Consider the following 21594-nt stretch of genomic DNA (forward strand, 5'->3'; position numbering starts at 1 on the left):
TAGGTGAACCAATTGTTTAGGGAAGGAACATCTAAACTTGGTTTGCTTTGAACCTCATGATTGCTTCCCTAAGACAGGGAATTTAAGTTGAATGAAAAGTGCTGTGGAGCTGGAAAAGGACTGTTTTCTGTCAGTGAAGGTAAGACCACCCTATAAGATGAACTGAAACCCTGAAATTTCCTGCCAGCAAGGGAGAATAACTGAGGTAATTTCATACATATTATTCTGGAACTGGGAACCTCTGAGCCAGCCCTTTTCAATCTCCTCAGTTTCTTCTCTATAATTAGAACCTGGCCACAACCATTTCAAATAATGAATCTTATGGCTGGTATAAAAACTTGATTTCAGGAATATACTTTCAAAAACCATTTAAGAATAAATATGGCCAATATAATTCTGTTTCCAATCATTAAAATTTGTTCTGCAGAACCAAACAGAAAACTATAAGAAAATGTTAAAATAAAATTTTTCAGGCTGAAGAAATAATCTAATCCATAGTTAAGAAATCTAATCCATATTTAAGAAATTGAAATTCTTGTGAGGATTTAGAAAAATTATATAAAGAAAGTGGCCTGAAGCCAGGCATGTAGCAGCACAACACATTAGATCCTTCCATCTGTTTTCTCTGGATACTCAAAATTTTAACGCAAGGAATGTGTGGGTGTTAGTCAAATCTTTTGACTCAATGAACAAAATGTCTTTAAAATGTTTCACTGTCAAGGCCTGCCAGAGGAAGGCATTAGAAGAGCATACTATCATGGTATTGGAAGTATTCCTGCCATAAGCTTATCAAAATTCCCTCCATCTCCAACCAAAGGTCATGTCCCACATAGTTGCCCAGGCTGAAAATAATTCTAATCCACTAGAGTTACGCATAGAATGTGCCATTCCAGTGACAGCGCAGCTTACAGCAAGAGTTCTCCTCTAATGGGACTGACAACAGTAAGATTTTATTTCTAAATGTGTCTTGGAGCTTTCAAAGATTAAAACACACAGATCTTCACCACCCCAGCCTCCTTGCCTGTACAGGAAACAACCAAGTTGTGAGAGCGTTTATCAGGCATGGACAGACACATCAGGCCTTGCAGGTGCTAGACAGGAATCACAAATGCTTGTTCCATGAGATGTCTTCTGTTAACCCGAAGCCTTTGGTTTATTTTGTTTAGCAAACCACTCATCACTTTTATCTGCCGCCATTGCCTATAGAAAGAGAATTGGAATATATATTTAAGTCTATAAAACAAAACATACAGTCCACTTGGTACCTCTCACTGCAAGTGCATTGTCCACAGTCATTAACAATTACAATATACTGAATGCATTCATTCGGTATAGAGTATTATGTTTAATTTCACTGGATGCTGATGAGTTTCGAGCAACTGTTTGCAGATTCTCACATGGCAGAGCGAAGGGTAAAGCGTGCAGCCAGGGGGTGTGGCTGGACAGCTGACTGATCAGAGAGCAAGGAGCAAGCACACTAGTCTGCGGGGTCCTTGGTAGAACAAAAGGCTCTTCACTCTTCGCGTCTGGGTAGGCTCTCAAGAACTTTCAGTGCTAATGAGACTCAGTGTTACGAGACCAGATATGAGAAGCTATTTTCATGTTTTAGCCATTAAGCCTGGAATGATTTGCTTTTACAATGACTCCTCTGATACCATTCTACTGATGTTGGTACTGTTTGGTTAGTTTGGGGCCTCTTAATTAAAAAGGAAGCCTTGTGAATATGTTTTGGCTCCACTAGAGTGTTTTTATTTTATTATTCCATGAGGCTGAGACCATGGAGAAGGGCTTATAGAGTGATCTAGGCTTAGAACCTAAGTCTTTTAAAACTTCCTGTCCAGGGGCACCTGGGTGCTCAATCTGTTAAGCGTCCAACTTTGGCTCAGGTCATCGTCTCACAGTTCGTGAGTTTGAGCCCCACATTGGGCTCTGTGCTGACAGCTCAGAGCCTGGAGCCTGCTTCGAATTCTGTGTCTCCCTCTCTCTCTCTCTGCCTCTCCCCTGCTCGCTCTCTGTCTCTCTCTCTCTCAAAAAGATAAAAACATTAAAAAAAAAACCCAACTTCCTGTAATAAAAACATGCATATGCTAAAAGGGTATTTGGTAAGGATATACATTAATTTATTCAGTCAAAAATCAAGTACAGAAATACCTTTAAAAATGTCAGTTTTCATTATGAGCCAGGTATTATGCTAGGTTCGGGTGTGGTGGCAGAGACCTAGTCTGAGGCTTTGATGAGCACACAGAATAGCTGAGGACTCAGATGGAGACAACTAATTTGCATGAGGGAGCATGCATGTGTGTGTCTCGTAGGGCATTTGCTATAAGAGAAGCACGAACAAGGTGATATCAGACCAAAAGAAAACAACTAAGTGGTTGGAGAAATGGTATAAAAAGACTCATATACCTCAGCAGGAAGTGCAAAGATGGTGTCTGCCACTGAAAATGAAGAAACAGAAGTATATGTATTTTTTATTTAGAAACCGTGAAGGTGAAAGTGGCTGTCTTGGGCGGTGGGATTCAGAGATGGGACTAGACACCGTCGCACTGACTTATATAAAATCTTAGCGTTATGTGACTTTCTTTTGATGAACATAAAAAGGTTTTTGATGGCACAAAAACAGACACATAGACCAATGGAATAGAATAGAAACCCCAGAACTAGACCCACAAACGTATGGCCAACTCATTTTTGACAAAGCAGGAAAGAACATCCAATGGAAAAAAGACAGCCTCTTTAACAAATGGTGCTGGGAGAACTGGACAGCAACATGCAGAAGGTTGAAACTAGACCACTTTCTCACACCATTCACAAAAATAAACTCAAAATGGATAAAGGACCTGAATGTGAGACAGGAAACCATCAAAACCTTAGAGGAGAAAGCAGGAAAAGACCTCTCTGACCTCAGCCGTAGCAATCTCTTACTCGACACATCCCCAAAGGCAAGGGAATTAAAAGCAAAAGTGAATTACTGGGACCTTATGAAGATAAAAAGCTTCTGCACAGCAAAGGAAACAACCAACAAAACTAAAAGGCAACCAACGGAATGGGAAAAGATATTTGCAAATGACATATCGGACAAAGGGCTAGTATCCAAAATCTATAAAGAGCTCACCAAACTCCACACCCAAAAAACAAATAACCCAGTGAAGAAATGGGCAGAAAACATGAATAGACACTTCTCTAAAGAAGACATCCGGATGGCCAACAGGCACATGAAAAGATGTTCAGCGTCGCTCCTTATCAGGGAAATACAAATCAAAACCACACTCAGGTATCACCTCACGCCAGTCAGAGTGGCCAAAATGAACAAATCAGGAGACTATAGATGCTGGCGAGGATGTGGAGAAACGGGAACCCTCTTGCACTGTTGGTGGGAATGCAAAATGGTGCAGCCGCTCTGGAAAGCAGTGTGGAGGTTCCTCAGAAAATTAAAAATAGACCTACCCTATGACCCAGCAATAGCACTGCTAGGAATTTATCCAAGGGATACAGGAGTACTGATGCATAGGGGCACTTGTACCCCAATGTTCATAGCAGCACTTTCAACAATAGCCAAATTATGGAAAGAGCCTAAATGTCCATCAACTGATGAATGGATAAAGAAATTGTGGTTTATATACACAATGGAATACTACGTGGCAATGAGAAAAAATGAAATATGGCCTTTTGTAGCAACATGGATGGAACTGGAGAGTGTGATGCTAAGTGAAATAAGCCATACAGAGAAAGACAGATACCATATGGTTTCACTCTTATGTGGATCCTGAGAAACTTAACAGGAATCCATGGGGGAAGAGGAGGAAAAAAGAAAAAAAAAAAAAAAAAGAGGTTAGAGTGGGAGAGAGCCAAAGCATAAGAGATTGTTAAAAACTGAGAACAAACTGAGGGATGATGGGGGGTGGGAGGGAGGAAAGGGTGGGTGATGGGTATTGAGGAGGGCACCTTTTGGGATGAGCACTGGGTGTTGTATGGAAACCAATTTGACAATAAATTTCATATAATAAAAAAAAAATAAATAAAAAAAAAAAATAAACTTTACATTGTAGTTCCCGGTTTAAAAAAAAAAAAAAAAAAAAGGTTTTTGAAAATCAAGGTATGCAAAGTAAGAGAAAACCGACAGAGGTGCAGAAGTTTCTGTCACTTAGGAGCCATAAAAAATGAGGGAAACAACAAACGCTGGTGTGGAGGATCCAAGAAAGCTTCTGAGTTCCGAAGGATGAGCTGACTAAGAAGGAAGGAGACAAACCTTCGGGTGGAGGCAAGAAGATACATCTTGGTGAATATACACGGCTCAGTGGGACTAGAACAGGAGGAAGGGTGGGAGAGGGGCAGCACGGATCAGATAGCAGGGAAGGGCCAGACACGCTCCATGCTCTGTCAGAGTTTGGAATGTATCCTGGAGGCAGCAGGAGCTATGAGAAGACTAAACGTTTTTTGAAATTACTGGATTTATGTGTTAGAAAGCTGGTGTTGGCAGCAGGGATGGCTGGAAGGTAAGAGGAGGCTTTTGCACTATTATAGGTGATAATGAGGGCCCTTTCCAAAGGGAAGTGGATAGACGAGAGATTTCAGAGTGGAACTCACACCTCTTGGTGACTAAATAGCTAACAGAACTTAGGGGTGAGGAGAAACAATGTTCAAAAATTGCTTGTTAATTCCAAAACAATTCTAAGATAAAAAGCCTATTAAATGTGAAAGTAAAAGCAGTTCCATTGCTAGGTATTTACCCAAGAGAAATGAAACATGTCTACGAGACTTATACAAGGATGTTCATAACAGTCTTTCTTCTAATAGATAAAAATGTTAAATTGCTCTACCTTTTTTTAAACATTTTTTCATGTTTATTTTTTGAGAGAGAGAGAGACAGAGCATGAGCAGGGCAGTGGCAAAGAGACAGGGAGACACAGAATCCAAAGCAGGCTCCAAGGGCTGAGAGGTCAGCACAGAGCCTGATACGGGGCTTGAACTCATGAACTGTGAGATCATGACCTAAGCTGAAGTCAGACACTTAACCAACTGCGCCACCCAGGAGCCCCTAAATTGCTCTGCTTAAAACAAAACAAAACAAAACAAAAAAAAAAAAAAAAAAAAAGTTTTATTTATTTTTTAGTAATCTCTACACCCAATGTGGGGCTCGAACTCACAACTCTGAGGTCAAGAGTTGCATGCTCTTCCAAGTCAGTCAGCCAGGTGCCCCTAAATTGTTCTACTTTTTGAAATGCCCATGGATATCTGGGTGAAGAGGTTTCGCTGGCTGTTAACACTAGTCTGGACAGAGACAGCACTAAACATAAAAAAAAGCTGATAAAACTGGACTTAAAATTTTTTCTGCTCTTCCCCACTTACAGCAATGGACAGATCATCTAAACAGAAAATCAACAAGGAAACAATGGCTTTGAATGACACACTGGACCGGATGGACTTAATGGATACATTTAGAACATTGCATCCTAAAGCGGTGGAATACACATTCTTCTCAAGTGCACATGGAACATTTGCCAGAAAAGATCACATACTGGGACACAAATCAGCCCTCAACAAGTACAAAAAGATTGAGATCATACCGTGCATATTTTCAGACCACAACACTATGAAACTCGCAATCAACCACAAGAAAAAATGTGGAAAGATAACAATACTTGGAGACTAAAATTTTTTCTGTTCTTATAAGACTGTGTTAAAATAAATCAGCAAGCCATAGACTGGGAATAGTACTTGCACTTGTAGAGATTTAACAAATGACTTGCTTCCAGAACTCCAATAAATCAATGAGATTTTTTTAAAAAAACAGATTTGAGCAGGCCTTGAAAAATAAGCAAAAACTCAAATGACAGAAGGGCCATTCCAGGAGAATAAAGTCATGTGAGCAGACACAGAGTATGGAAATACATTCATATTTAGAGATTATAGACTAGAATAGCTAAGATGTAAAAGAGATCAGAGGTGTGTCTTCTGTTTGTCATGAAACTCAGTGGATCATATACATTGTTCTGTATTGATACAGTCCAATATATTAAAACTAATTAAAAAATACATAGAGAGGGGTGCCTGGGTGGCTCAGTCGGTTGAGCATCTGACTCTTGATTTTGGCTCAGTCATGATCCCAGGGTTGTGGGATGGAGCCCTGCATTGGATGCTCAGGGAAATTTTAACAAAAACTGGGTCTTAACTGACATTAAGGATATAGCATTGATTTTTTGGGGTGTAATATCAATATGGTATATAAGAAAATTTCTTGATTTTTATTTTTTTAAATTTTTACTTCTTTTAAGTCATCTTAAAATGTATAAAATACTTAAGTATTTAGGACTGAAATACAGCATCTAAGATTTGCCTTAAAATTCCCCAGGGGAAAAAAAAAAAAAGTAGGGTGGAAGGAATGATGAAAGATTATGGCAGAGTTGAATGGTGACAATCACATAGGGATTTGCTGTATTCTCCTATGTGTTTCTGGAATTTTTAATCATCAAGTATTAAAAATAAAATCTACTAAGGAAAGAAATGGATGAAAGATTTGAACATAAAATTCACGAAGGAAGATATGCAAATAGGCAATAAGCAAATGCAAAGGTGCTCAACATCAACAGTTATCAGGGAAATGCACATTAAGCCACACTGAGAAACCTCTGTACATGTTCTAGGAGAGCTAAAACAAAAACCCAGAAGAGCACAAATGCTGATGAGGATGTGGAAAAGTCGGAACTCTCAGATACGTACATGGCTGGTAGGAGCGTAAAATGGTTCAACCGCTTTGTACAGCGGTGGCAGTTTCTTACAAAGTAAAAACAGTTCCTCTCTTAGGTATTTACCCAAGAAAAATGATTCATGTCTATAAGATTCACACAAGAGTGTTCACAGTAGGGGCACCTGGATGGCTCAGCTGGTTGAGTATCTGGCTCTTGATTTCAGCTCAGGTCATGATTTCACAGTTTGTGGGATCAAGCACCGTGTTAGCCTCTGTGCTAATGTCAAGGAGCCAGCTTGGGATTCTCCTCCTCTCTCCCTCTCTCTCTGCCCCTCCCCTACTCGTGCTCTCTGTCTCTCTCTCAAAATAAAGAAACATAAAAAAAAAAAAAAAAAAAAAAAAAAGAATGTTCATAGTAGTCTTCCTTATAAATAGATAAAACTCTGGAAATAACTCAAATATCCACCATTGGAAGAATGGGTAAGCAAATCATCATATTCATGAAATTGAATACCATTCAGCAATTAAAAAAAGAACACGGGCACCTGGGTGGCTCAGTCAGTTAAGCATCCGACTTTGGCTCACATCATGATCTCATCACAGTTTGTGAGTTTGAGCCCTGAATTGGGCTGTCTTGGATTCTCTCTCTCTCTCTCTCTCTCTCTGCCCCTCCCTGTTCATGTTCTTTCTCTAAGAAATAAATAAACATAAAGAAAAAAGAACTCTGATATGTACAATTACATGGAGGAATCTCAAAAATGTTATGTTGGGTGACAGAATCCAGGCACAAAAGAATATCTACTGAGTGATTCCATTTTTAAGTCCAAGGACAAACACAAATAATGTGACAGAAATCAGTACAGTAGTTGGCTACTGTAGTAGTTGGTGGGAACTAGCTGGAAATGGGCACGAGAGAACTTTCTACAATGATGAAAGTGCTCTATATTTTGAGCAGCAGTTGTATGAGTTAGCTGTCAAAACTTATAAAAGTGAACACTAAAGTTCTGTTTATTTAAATTCTAGGCAGGGGCTCCTGGGTAGCCCAGATTCTCTCTCTCCCTCTGCCCCTCTATCCTGCTCAAGCTCTCTTAAAAAAAAAAAAAAAAAAAAATCTCATGTATATTTTACCTCAGTAACAACAACAAAAAATACTTGTTTGGAGCTTAGGGAGGAGTAGGGACTAGAAATCAGAAGTCAGAGAATGGGGGTACCTGGGTGGCTCAGTCAGTTAAGTGTTCAACTCTTGTTTTCAGCTCAGGTCATGATCTCATGGTTCATGGGTTCAGCCCCATATTGGGCTCTGCACTGACAGTGCGGGGCCTGATTAGGACTCTCTATCCTCTCTCTGCCCCTCCCCTGCTCTCGCTGCCTCTCAAAATAAATAAATTAAAAAAAAAAAAAAAAAAAGAGGGTCGGAGAATGATGGTTGCAGCTCAGCGCAGAGGTAACCAGAGGACTCAGAGAAGAAGAATGGTACATGAGAATAAAAGAGCCAAAGTGGGACTACACATAAATCATTTTGGAATGAGACAGAAAGCCATGCCTGTGTCTGCAAAGCTGTCAAATATGACGATGGCAGGATCTGTAAGACCAAAGCAGAAGTGAGCTCGAAAGAGGACGAAGTTGGTTAGTGATATGAAAAAGTAAGAAGGAAAAGAGTCTAAAGAATGTGCCACCTGAGAGGCTGCCTGACATTCTCCTTTCCTTCATGATAAAATTTATAAATGCTACATTTTCTGTCTCTTGCTTTCGCTAACATTAACTGAATGTCTGTTATTATGTCAGCAGTTTGCCACGTTCTAGAAGCCACACGACAATCCTAGGAGGTGGCTAATACGATTTTCTCAAATTTTTAGGTAAGAAAACTGAAGTTTAGGGGCGCCTGAGCATGCAACTCTTGATCTTGGGGGTTGTGGGTTCGAGTCCCACATTGGACACAGAGACTTCTTAAAGGAAAACAACACTGAAGTTCAGAGAATTTAAGCAAATCACTTAAGGTCAGTCACACAGATATTAAGTGACAGAACCAGGACAGATTGATTCATTCCTTTAATCATCAACAGAGCACTCGCAGAGTTCCTATCACACACCAGGTGTGTGCCAGGAGCTGGAGTACAACAACTGCTTTGGATGCTGCTGAAGACTGAGTTTGAGGAAGACAGAAAAGTAGCTGTGGGACTAAGCAAGATGGAGGTCATGGGTGACATCTACATGAGCGTTTCACAGAGTCACAGGAGCCAGCGCACAACAGGCTGAAGCGTGAAAGGGGTAAGAAGTAGAAACGGTACGTGGGCAGATTTTTTTTAAAAGAAATATGGAGAAGGGGTTTGGGGGTAAAAGATTTTTAAAAGATGGGAGACTTGAAAGCTTGTTTGTATGTGGAGGAGAACCATTCACTGGAAAGGACAGGAGTGGCAGTGTAGATTGGAGATGAGGGGACCAAAAGAGCTAAGAAGTGAGGGGGTGCATCCAGGCATTTCCCTTAGCAAGCGGAGTCATGATGCATACAGCAGAGCAGCAGTGGTTGCCCAGGCAGCCTGAGCACATGCGAAGGGACAAATGCTGCACCCAGTTAAGGGTCACGAGGGGGGCGGGGGGGGGGGGTGGGGTTGCTGGCTGGCTCAGTTGGTAGAGCGTGCGACTCTTGATCTTGGGGCTGTGGGTTCAAGCCCTATGTTGGGTGTAGATTACTTTAAAAACATAAAATATTTTGGGGCGCCTGGGTGGCTCAGTCGGTTAAGCGTCCGACTTCGGCTCAGGTCACGATCTCACGGTCCGTGAGTTCAAGCCCCGCGTCGGGCTCTGGGCTGATGGCTCAGAGCCTGGAGCCTGCTTCCAATTCTGTGTCTCCCTCTCTCTCTGCCCCTCCCCCGTTCATGCTCTGTCTCTCTCTGTCTCAAAAAAAAATAAAAACGTTAAAAAAAAAATTTTAAATAAAAACATAAAATATTTTAGGGGTGCCTGGCTGGCTCAATCGGTAGAGCATGAGACTCTTGATTTCAAAGGTTGTGGGTTTGAGCCCCATGTTGGGTGTAGAGATTACTTAAAAATAAAATCTTCAAACAAAACAAGAGTCATATGGGTGGCAATGAAAACACATAGTCCTGGCTCAAAAGTCACCCCAACAGCAAAAGGACATAGCTGTGGAGCCTGTTGCTTTGGCCCTTCCCCCACACACTTAAGACCATCCCCAGTGGGCCTGTGGGAATATAAAGTCAGAAATGAGACTCACATCATCCAACAATTTGCTTCCTTCTGGATCCATCTCAGAAAGTTCTCGAAATGCTTCATCCCCCACAAAGCAAATTTCATGTCCATCCTACCGCAATAAAGAGAAAAGAAATTTGGCGGAAAGACACCTTGCAGAAACCCCTGGTGCAGCCCATCCCTTCCCTGAGTAATACTTACAGGGTCAGCCAGAATGACCACTTGCACTGTTGCTTTCCCTGGGGTATCCAGACTCACCAGGGGAGTCAGAATCTTCTGGTTCTCCCTTTTCATTAAGTCTTCTAAGTCTGATAACTTGAGGAAGACAAAGAGGCAAAGTGAGCAAGGGGTCATGTACCACTCACGCCGTGGTCCTCAGCGGCCCTGGGGGAGGATGAGATCAACCAGAGAGAACTCGGGCACCATGTGTTTGATTTTATTATCTCAGCTGCTCTTGAGACAACTGTTGAACTTGATACCAAAGCCACAATCAGAATGAACCGATAGAAGGGGGGGGGGGGGGGGGGGGTAGTGACATTCTTAGCAGGTCCAACCAGCTAGTCACAGAGCTTAAACCAAAGATCTAGGACCAAACATTACCTCTTTTTGGGGGCAAGAAAAGGCAATTCTTCCAAAAGCTGCTGCATGATCAACTGTACCTTTGATACCCTGTAGTTCGAGCTTACACTGAAAAGAAATAAGAAAGGTTTATTTTTTGGAACACGTTATATGTATGGTTAAAAAAAAAAAAATTCAAACAGTACTAAAGGAATAAAGTTAAAACTAACGCTCCCTTCTACTCTCCCCAGTGGCAACTAGTCAACAGTTTCCTGGAAGACACATGGCATGCACAGACCTTCTTTTTTTTCCCACACAAATGGTGGCATAATTTACACATTATTCTGTCCCTTGTTTCTACCCAATGTTACTATGTCAGCATGTAAGGATTCACCCCATTCTTTCTGACAGCTGCACAGTAATCCATTCTATGGATGAACCATAAATTATTGAACTAGTCCTCTAATGCACAGAACACTGAGGTTATTTCTTATCTTTTGCTATTACAAACAGTGCTGCAACAGATAACTTTGTACACATTTCTTTGTGCACGTGTATGGTGAGTACGTCTGTAAAATAAATTCCTGGGAGTAGACCTGCTGAGTCAGAGTGCACGGAGTAAATCATGTTCAAATGCTAGGTTATTTAAGGGGAAAAAAAAAAGATGATGAAAATCAATGATCACTTCTGACTCCGCAATTCCACTTCTGAAAGGTTATAGCCCTAAAAATAAACAAAGGTAATATATGGGTGATGGTTATCAGCAATTTTTATTTTCTTCTTTCTGCTTACCTATGTAAATATTGAGTCACTGTGAAAAAACTCTGAGAATAACCTTCATGTGATCCTCATTTGTAAGCCAAACTCAAAGTAACAGATTACTTCTCTCCAAGATCACTCACCTGGTTATCAGCATAGCCCAGCAAAGCCCTTTGCTTCTCTTCATCTTTTTCATAAATTTTCATTCCCAGTAGATTAGACCAGTAGTTCAAGGATTTCTGAAGATCAGACACTGCTAGAGTTACTTTTAATATAGGATCTGGAGAGTAATAAAACAGTAGAAATGGATAGGTCAGCACGGTGGAATAGAACAGGAAGACTAAATCAGGCTCATGTATATATGAGTTCAGTTTACGATAAGAAAAGGATGATAAGTCAGTATGAAAATGCACATTATTCAAAAAATGGCATGAAGAAAGCCGGCTTGTTATTTGGTTAGAAAAATTACACCTTTAAACGAAATGGCAAAATACATTCCTAATGGGTTAAAGGATTTAGTTTAAAGAATGAAATCATGGGGTGCCTGGGTGGCTCAGTGGGTTAAGCATCCGCCTTTGGCTCAGGTCATGATCTCACGGTTTGTGAGTTCGAGCCCCGTTGGGCTCTGTGCTGACAGCTCAGAGCCTGGAGCCTGCTTCAGATTCTGTGTCTCCCTCTCTCTCTGCCCCTTCCCTGCTTGTGCTGCCTCTCAAAAATGAATAAATGTTAAAAAAAAAAATGAAATCATGAAAATACTAAAAACAATGATTATTACAATTATTATTATTGCTACAATTTTGGGGTGTAGAAAGATTTTTTTTTAAACCTGACACCAAAGGTAGAAAAACCAGGAAAGAAAAAATGTATTAGGTTAATCACATGAAATGGAAAATTCCTAGACAACAACCACCCCCCTCCAAGAAAAGAAAAAAAAATGATAATCAAAGAGTAAATGACAAAGTGAGAAACATTTTTGCAACATATATGACAAAAAGTCCTGAATACTTTTTTCCTCTTTTAGTTTATTTATTTATTCTTGAGAGAAAGAGGGGGGGAGAGAGAGAGAGAACGAGCAAGGAAGGGGCAGAAAGAGAGGAAGAGAGGATCCCAAGCAGGTTCCACACTGTCAGCACAGAGCCTGACTCAGGGCTCAAACCCATGAACTGTCAGATCATGACCTGAGCTGAAATCAAGACTCAGAGGCTCGACTGACTGAGCCACTCAGGTGTCCCAGTCCTTAATATTTAAATCACCTTTAAACATTAGTAGGAAAAAGACGAACATCCTAAAAAAATAGGTAAAAAGCACAAAGCGGTAACCCACAAAAGGACTTGGAATGGTCAATGAACACATGAAAAAACATTCAACCTCACAAATAATCAAAGAATTTGGAATTAAAACACAACATTTTGCCATCTCACTGGCAAATAATTTTAAAAGTTCGCAGTGTTAACTGTGATAGGGCAGGGGGGAGAATCATAATCATATAGTACTGGCAGAGTGTAAATTAGTTCATTTCTGGGCAGCAATTTGACAGAATGTACCCAAAGCCTAAAAAAATGTAAACTGCTTTTGAAAGAGCTATCCTATTATCACCAATTAAAGAAGTAATTGTAGATGTATGAAGGGCTTTCTGCACAAAGACATTCTTTACACTGCTGCTTGTAATAATGAAACACTAAGGACAACATAAACATCCAACAATAGGCAACTGTTTGATTCCTGGATGTAATACATAGGAATCGCTATAATGGAACATAAGATACACATACATACATATACATACACACATATATATGCATACATACACATATATACATACATATACATATATGTACGTATATATACGTATATATACATATACATATATACGTATATATACACATACATATATATGTGTATACGTACACACACACACACACACACACACACACACACATACAAACATAGATATACATTCCTTTTGATAAATGATTGGAAAGATACACTCTAAAATGTTAACAGTGATTATCTCTGGCTATGTGGGTACTGTTTTCGCCTTTCTTCTTTGCTTATCTGTGTAGAAAAAAAAATCTATTTTTTCCAAAAAGAATAAAAGTTATATTAAAACATTTAACATTATTGGAAATTTTTATATTGTAAAGTGACCCATGAAGAACTGTTCTGACTATGGTAAATTCAGTACATTTGTCTTCAGTTTTCACCGCCTCGGTCCGTCTCTCTGCCTCTCCCCTGTGCATGTGTGCACTCTCTCTCTCCCCATGAGGGAAGCGGCCCTAGGACAGGTGGACCCCCGTGGGCAAGAGAATGGAGAGAAGAGTTGGATTCTTGATGCCATTGCTGAGATGCTGAGTCCACTAACACTGAGCTGTTCCTACCTATAGGATACCCGCTCCGTGAGCTAGAACGTTTTCTTCATGTGCCAGCTAGTCTGAGATCGATTTTGATACAGCTGAAAATATCCTAGTAGATATTACCAGTAGAATAGAGCCCAAACCAGTTTAGATTCCCTAGAATTATGCACTGAAGTTCTAATATGAAAATATGATTTCTCAAAGAACAAAACGCTGGCTTGGGAAAGACATGTCATGGCAACACAGAAAGACTTCACGGGAGAAAGAAATCTGGCTCCTTTCTCCTTTCATCAAAGATGTCGTTAGACAGAGGGCTTTTACTAGTCTCGCTATAATTACCTGACTGAGGTGGACTTCGATTCTGCAAATAGAACTTATATCCTCCTGGGGCTTCAGTTTCAAAAACACCTTCCGTAACTTCGCTGAGTGGCCACTCCAGCCTTCTGGCATTGCTGACGGCCTGGTTAGAAGCGAGTGTGATACCCTGTGACAAACAACAGCACCATCAACTGTATAACCATGGATCTTTTCTAGAACAAGAGAATGAGGCAAAACCCTGCTGCCTTTACATGATGCCACCGAAGATTTAATTGGCATTCAAAATTTTCGCCTAGGACATATTTCTCCTCCAAAGATTCCAAATGTTGTGAATTGTAGGACAGAAATTCAAAGGCTAGAGAAGTTTGATCCATTTAACACCAAAGATAATCTTTCATTTTTGTTTTTTGTTTTAAATTTTTATTTAACAAAGATAATCTCTTCTAATTTTAAAGATCTAGTCAGAGAAATCTTGATCTTACTTTACTTTGCCAGCTACCTATTTAAGATGTTTTTTATTTTTGCTTTCTAAAAAAGTAATTTAAGCCAATTATCAAGGTATCATTTAAATTTAATCAAAATACCTAAAAATGTACACTGTCTTCTGATAAGACCAGCTGCACCTTTTTTTTTAATTTTTAAAAAAATGTTTATTTATTTGTGAGAGAGAGACAGAGTGTGAGTGGGGGAGGGGCAGAAAGAGAGGGAGACACAGAATTCAAAGCAGGCTCCAGGCTCTGAGCTGTCAGCACAGAGCCCGAGGCGGGGCTCGAACTCACAAACTGTGAGATCATGACCTGAGCCGAAGTCGGAGGCTCAACCAACTGAGCCACCCAGGCACCCCAGACCAGCTGCACTTCTAACTTGGATTATCATAACAGCTTCTCTTGGGGCGCCTGGATGACTCAGTCAGTTATGTGTCTGATTCTTGATTTCGGCTCAAGTCATGATCTCGCAGTTCATGAGATCAAGACCTGCGTCAGGCTCTGCACTGATAACGTGGAGCCTGCTTGGGATTCTCACTCTTTCCTCTCTCTGTCCCGCACATGTGCTCTCTTAAAATAAATAAACATTAAAAAAAAAAAAAAAAAAAAGCCAGCCTCTCTTTCCCTGAGTCTTGTCAATCCATCCTCCATTCTGCAGCCAGAGTAAAATTTCTGAAACACACCCTACTCTCAAGACAGCGACCTTATGATGTTTTTCCCCTGCTTAAAACCCTTGATAGCTCCTCATGTCGCTCAGGGATGGCTTCTAATGGCCTGAAAGGCCCAAAACAATCTGAGCCCAGGTCATTTCGGACCTGTCTCCTCTCACTTTCCTCTTGCTCTGTCTATTCCAGCCACACTGGCCTCCGTGCATTTTCTCAAATGTGCCAGCTGCTGTTTGAGGGCTTCTGCACAGGCTGTTCTCTATCTGGATTGCTCTTCCCCAGGATACCACATGCCTAACTCTTCTCTCCTGAGAGAATTTCCTCTAATGTCACCTCCTCATTGATCCCTACCCTTGAAACCTTCGTTAAAACTAAAACCAGTCACTTGTCCCATAATCCCCACCACCCCTTATTCTGCTATGACTTTATTCCCCTGCCAGGCATAAATTTTTGTCTGTTTCATTCACTGGTTATCCAAAGTTCCTAGAACTGTGCCTGGCACATAGAAGGCACTCAATACATATTTGTGGCATGAATAAACACCACAATGTGTAATTTAGTACATAGTTCATTAAACGTATTTGTTAACATACATGTAAACTGAGTTCCTAAGTGTGAAACTGCAAGGCCAAAGGATAGATGCATTAATTATTTTGATAGTGACAAAGTGAGGTTGTAGCCATGTACACCCTTACTAGTAACGTGTGAGAGTGGCGCTTTTTTAACACCCTTTCTAACACAGTGCGTTATCACACTTTTTGAGTTTTGCCAATCGGTGACAAATGGCAGCTTGGCAGTTGAACATTTTTTTTTCAATGTTTAAGAGACATTTCTCATGTACTTTCTGTGGCTGTCTATTCAGTTTTTGTCCTTTTTTCAAAAAATTAAGTTGCTGGTCCTCTTATTTTTTTTTTTAATTTTGCAATGGTTATTTATTTTTGAGAGAGAGAGAGAGATAGACCGTGAGCGGGGGAGGGGCAGAGAGAGAGGGAGACACAGAATCTGAAGCAGGCTCCAGGCTCCGTGCTCTCGGCACAGAGCCTGACGCGGGGCCCGAACCTATGAACCGCGAGATCATGACCTGAGCCGAAGTCAGGCGCCCAACCGACTGAGCCACCCAGGCTCCCCATCCTCCTCTTTTTCATGTACAGGGATTCTTTACAGAAGTGGGAGGTCTATGTAACCTGTTTTTCTTTTTGTTCCACAAACTGAGGAGCACCGAAGGTCCCTTTCCTCAGGGATACTTTCCTGCCAGAGTCTCTCAGGAAGACCCAGGGCGGAACAGCCGAGCTGCTCTCCTCCACCTACATGCTCTCTGGCCCCTGCGGCTCCATCAATCAACATCTGACTGGAGCCGGTGCAATGTTCATGGTGCCAAATGGTTTTGCTCTTTCTTCTCTCCCTGATTTAAATTTGGAGAGCGAAGAAAAGGAGAAACACAAAGAAATTTTCACATACACTCAATCACCAGATCCTCTTAACTCTACCTCCTAAACAGCTCTCAAGTCCACCCACTTCTCTCCATCTCCCACAACTACCAGGTTAGGTAAGGAGCGGCCAGTCGCTTCCCATCCCGCCCTTTGAGCCAGTTGCCTCACTTCCAGCTTGGCTCCCTTCCAACCTGATCTCCCTGCTGCAGCCAGGCGGATTCTTGCACACCACACTGTGTCGTCCCTGCCGCTTAAAAATGGCTTCACTCTATTTTTAGAATGTAGTCTGAACACCCTCACGTGATGCAGTCCCAGCTTACTTCTCCAGCCTCACATCTGCCCCTTCGTCTTCACGCACCTCACTCGACACAAACTGCGCTACTCACTGTCCCCTGACTGCCATGCTGCCTCTCACCTCCAGGCCTGCGCGCATGCCGAGACACAAGTCTCACTCTCCCACCCCGACCCCACTCACCGGCTCGGCTGTCACTTCTGGAGAGATTTCCCTGCACTCTCACCTCTCTGGGAATAAGCTGGGAGTTCTTCCCAGGTGTTCCCACATCTGCCTGTCCTCATCCCAATCCTGGCACTTATCACACTGCATTCTTTTGTCTCTTTACTTGTTTCCCAAAAGACAGGAAGCTCCTTAGGCCAGGGAACATGCTTGATTCTACTGTACCCCCAGGACCTAACCAGGTACATGGCATACAGTAAGTCACAGTAAATATCTATTAAATGAATAAATTAGTGAAGGACATACAGAGTGAGAAAGAGAAAAACAAAGATACTAGTATGCTACATCTGAACAGTCCACTTTCAAACCATTTACAAACCACTTTTATAGACAATTTGATCCTCCTAAAAATTCCACCTTGATATCACTATTATTTTATTTTATTTATTTATTTATTTTGATATCATTATTATTTTAACAGGAGTTAACAGGAGTAGCAAGAGCAAATGACCAAAATAAACATCTAGCAATGAGGCAGGTTTGCTTAGCAGAGAGTAAAAACTAGTGCCTCCTATCTTGCTGTGTATTTGGGCCCAGAGACATTATATCTACCATGAGTAACTGCTCAGTAAGAGGAAGATACTGTAACTATTAGATGCACGGGTAACTCGAATTCTTGCATGAAAGAATGTAGCGCATGCAATGCCTTCTTCTCTTTCTCCTTAAAGCTTCTCATGTTTTTCTCTGACTAGCACTGGCTGTAATAGTGCAGCCCAATCTTAACAGTTCGCAAGAGAGATAATTCTCTGGTTGGTGATCAGGACCTGACCAGACCCATGACGCTGGCCCTTCTACCTCTCAAGGTTCAGTCATTCCTCCAGAGTCATCTTGTCTCTGTCAAAGCTGTTTCTAAGTCTTAACTTTTTTTTTTTTTTTTTTAGCTTTTTTGTTTTCAATGTTTATTTATTTTTGAACGAGAGAGAGACAGAGCATGAGCAGGGGAGGGGCAGAGACAGACAGGGAGACACAGAATCCGAAGCAGGCTGCAGGCTCCAAGCTGTCAGCACAGAACCCGACGCAGGGCTCGAACTCACAAATGGCGAGATCATGACCTGAGCCAAAGTCGGACACTCAACCAACTGAGCCACCCAGGTGCTGCTTAATTTTTTTTTTAATGTTTATTTTTTGAGAGAGAAGGAAAGAGAGAGAGAGAGAGAGAGAGAGAGAGAGAGAACACACGGGGGAGGAGTAAAGAGAGGGAGACACAGAATCTGAAGCAGGCTCCAGGCTCTGAGCTGTCAGCACAGAGCCCAGTGCAGGGCTTGAACCCATAACCCTGGGATCATGACCTGAGCTGAAATCAAGAGTTGGATGCTCAACCAACTCTTGATTTTGTTTGGCTCAGGTCACGGTCTCACCTTTTGTGGGATCAAGCCCCGCATCAGGCTCTGTGCTGTTAGGGATTCTTGGGATTCTTTCTCCCCACTCCCTGCCCCTCCCCTGTTTGCATGCTCACTCTCAAAAAAACAAAACAAAACAAAACCCCATAAAACTAATCACCAACCTGCACCCAAAGGCCGTCAATTCAGCAGTCATCATACCTAACATCGTATCAGGGATTTCAATAAAAGGCACAGCCAAAAATCTACTAGAATGAAATGACATTTACCATGAAGTCATTGCCAAGCTTGTAGTGTCCGATGCCATAATTGTAAGTCAGTTCTGCGACAAAATGATCATCCTCAGGTCCAAATCCCACCATTGTCTTACTCCATTTCCCATCATAAGGCCTAGAAAAATGAAAGTAAGTGAACCCAGTAACACAGACAAAATCTGCCTCAGGCCTCCCCTAAGGACTTCTTGGGACAGAGCAGTGGGCAGTCACCTCTGGTCCTCTAAGTACCCATAAAGATGAGATGACCTGTCAGCTGGTGCTAAAAGCAGCAATGGACAGTATGTGTGGGTCCCACCACAGAGGCTCCAAAGACCATCTGTCTGGCACTTATTCGAGGGAAAGATTTGTTTACCTTTCTTTAAAGTAGAGGACAGACTCCTATAAAGACGCTTCTCCAACCTGACCTTTATTTTCATATATATCCATCAACAAACATGCAATTCTCGTGAGGCTTGGAATTTTCCAGCTTGTTATGGCTACTAAGCTTAAGAGACCCTTGATAAAGCGTTGCTTCATTTAGAACATACACTTACTTGTGTTCTTGAAGTTGCCACCTTAATTTATTGTCTCCTGAATTTATTCCACTGCCTTATACTCACTTTGAGAAACTGTCTTCTCTTCTCCAGGAGTATTTAGAGCCTAAATGAGATTTTAAGAAACAAGGGGTCGGGCACCTGCGTGGCTCAGTCAGTTAAGTGTCAGACTTCAGCTCAAGTCATGATCTCACGGTTCGTGAGTTCGAGCCCTGCATCGGGCTCTGTGCTGACAGCTCAGAGCCTGGAGTCAGCTTTGGATTCTGTGTGCCCCTCTCTCTCTGCCCCTCGCCTGCTTGCACTCTGTCTCTCTCAAAAATAAAAAAAATAAAATATATAAATAAATAAAACATAAATAAATGACATTAGAAACAAGGTGTCATACCCATTACAGGCAGCTTTGCAGCCCTCTTCAAATTCCTCATGCCGCAGAATCTAGTAAGGAAGTTACAATAAATTGTCAAGTGTTACCAGTACTGTATACAGCATATTTAGCACAACTTAAAATGTTAAAACACAAACATTTATAACTTATGTATAATAACATATAAGCTTTACTTGTAAGACAAAGATAATGAGCTTTATATCTTGCCCAGACTAGAAGTAGTAGAGGTAAGGAAGAACAGTTTGACACCAAGGGTGAGACAACCAAAGCTGTGAAATCTACTTACACTGGGAAGCAGTGCTGTGTAGTTAAAACAACAACAACAACAACAAAATCCCCCAAAAACCAAAGTTTGGCCTTCAGCATTAGAGAATTCTGATTTGGACTTCTGGATGTCACTCAATAGTTGTGTAACTCTGAGAATGTTGCTTAGGGTCTGAGTCTCCCAATGTGTTGTGAAAATAGATAATTTATTAGACCATTTGACACAGAACCCCACACACAGTAGGCTCTCAATGTCTTAGTTTCTACTCTCCTTTTTGATTCCCACTGCTACTGCTCCAGTTCAAGTTCCCATCAGTTCTCTCCTAGACTATTAAAAATCATCTTCATTGATCTTTTTCCTTAATACCACCACAAAATTATGTGTCCAATGCACAGCTCTGATCACATCATTACCCTCTTCTAAAATGTAAGACAGCTCCCAAATTACTATGCCATAAAATCCAAATTTCTTAGTATTCAAGATACTATCAGAAGTGTCCTGATATCCCATCTCAACTTCATCTAAGTAATCTAAGCTAAAGACACAGAAAACTAGCAGTGTTTCCCAAACATAACTTATCTTTGTATTGGCTCTTCAACTTTTCTAGTATACTCCTCCCTCTAATCTTGGTTTGTGGAAATCTTAGCTATCTTTAGAGATCAACTCAAACACAAGGTCTCCATGAATTATTTCCTGATGACCCAGCCCAAAGTTAAATCTCTTCTGTCGTATTTTTGTAATAGTGGAAGCAAACACTTATATAGCACATACGATGTATCAAATACTACACATATAACAGTATTTAATTTTCATAACAACCTTTAATCAATGAGGAAACACGTTAAGGGAGAGTTTTGTGGTTTTCCATCACTTATCAAGTTTTGACTTCCATTACTGTACTATGTACAATGTACTACGTACAAATCCAATTCTCCACTCCACCCCCAACCTAGGCCAGGAGCTTTAGTTGAAGACAGATACTAGGGTCATTTTCATTTTTGTCACCAAAGTTCAACACACGACCATGAAACACGGAGGATGTATTTTAAATGACTGATGAATTCAGGTAACGCCCTTGCACTCCACGACTTCTGCACTGTCTCTGCATTAAATTGCACTCTTGCACCTCTAAAGCCCTTGCTTACACTCCCCAATAGCTTCCACCAGCATTTGCCACCCAGGTGATCCCTGTAGATGGCAGCTGCTCAGGGCTGGAGAGGGCGCTTCCGGGTGTTGGAAAGAATGGGTTCTGACTCAGGGCAGGTGCTTTTGAATACACAAAAGGGACTATTCAAAGCAGCCCTGAGAGAAGCAAAGCTCTAAATAGGCAATCTAAACCTTAAGGCTCCAAACCGGAAGAGACTGAGTTGTTTACTGGAAAAGTATTATATTACTTTTTGTTTACTGTCTTTCCCCCGGCTGGAAGGCCCAGGAGGGCTGAGGCTCAATACCTGCAAATGAACTAGGAAAGAAACGTGTGTGGGCACATAGTCGAGGACTAATAAAGGCCCCTTTCAAAGTCATCTAACCCAACCAGTGACATGCAACACTTCCCGAAGCTGAAAACTCGACAAGGCTAAAAAGAGTCCAGGGCTAAGGTCGGACACCCATTTGTCCCCACCATCGTGTGCCAGCCCCTCCGGGCCCTGTCTGCACCTTCATTCCAAGGACATCGCGAAAGAAATGCGTCGTCTGGAAGCGGTTTCCCACTTTGAATACGAAGTGCAAAGCTCGACGAGAAGCCATACCCACCGGCGCCACTCCCATCAGGCGTACAGTGCTGCCCGCCGGCAGCTGCGCAGACGGGCCGGTGACGTC

The 21594-nt window shown here is 41.5% G+C and overlaps 1 protein-coding gene across 2 annotated transcripts; it reads right to left on the minus strand.

Annotated features, from left to right (window-relative positions):
* Nucleotides 1-925: 925 nt before the first annotated feature.
* GLOD4 (glyoxalase domain containing 4) lies at nucleotides 926-21575 on the minus strand. 2 transcript variants are annotated; one of them, XM_045490512.1, is made up of 9 exons: nucleotides 21433-21575; nucleotides 19512-19561; nucleotides 18588-18708; nucleotides 13906-14050; nucleotides 11356-11492; nucleotides 10496-10582; nucleotides 10097-10210; nucleotides 9921-10007; nucleotides 926-1200 (listed from the first exon to the last, which is right to left on the minus strand). In XM_045490512.1, the coding sequence occupies exons 1-9, from the start codon at nucleotides 21541-21543 to the stop codon at nucleotides 1135-1137; spliced, it is 918 nt and encodes a 305-aa protein (XP_045346468.1). In that variant the 5' UTR covers nucleotides 21544-21575; the 3' UTR covers nucleotides 926-1134. The 2 variants fall into 2 exon arrangements, with proteins under 2 accessions (XP_045346468.1, XP_045346469.1); XM_045490513.1 differs by having other exon boundaries at nucleotides 21529-21548.
* Nucleotides 21576-21594: the final 19 nt, after the last annotated feature.

Source organism: Leopardus geoffroyi, chromosome E1 (genome assembly GCF_018350155.1).
Source record: "Leopardus geoffroyi isolate Oge1 chromosome E1, O.geoffroyi_Oge1_pat1.0, whole genome shotgun sequence".
Lineage (NCBI taxonomy): Eukaryota > Metazoa > Chordata > Mammalia > Carnivora > Felidae > Leopardus > Leopardus geoffroyi.

Coding starts and splice junctions, on each gene's coding strand:
- GLOD4 (XM_045490512.1), bottom strand. CDS start 21,543: ATGGGAGTGGCGCCGGTGGGTATGGCTTCTCGTCGAGCTTTGCACTTC. Junction 11,493..13,905: donor TCGAAGTCCACCTCAGTCAG/GTAATTATAGCG, acceptor ATTACTCTCCAG/ATCCTATATTAAAAGTAACT. Junction 10,583..11,355: donor TGGGCTATGCTGATAACCAG/GTGAGTGATCTT, acceptor ATTTCTTTTCAG/TGTAAGCTCGAACTACAGGG.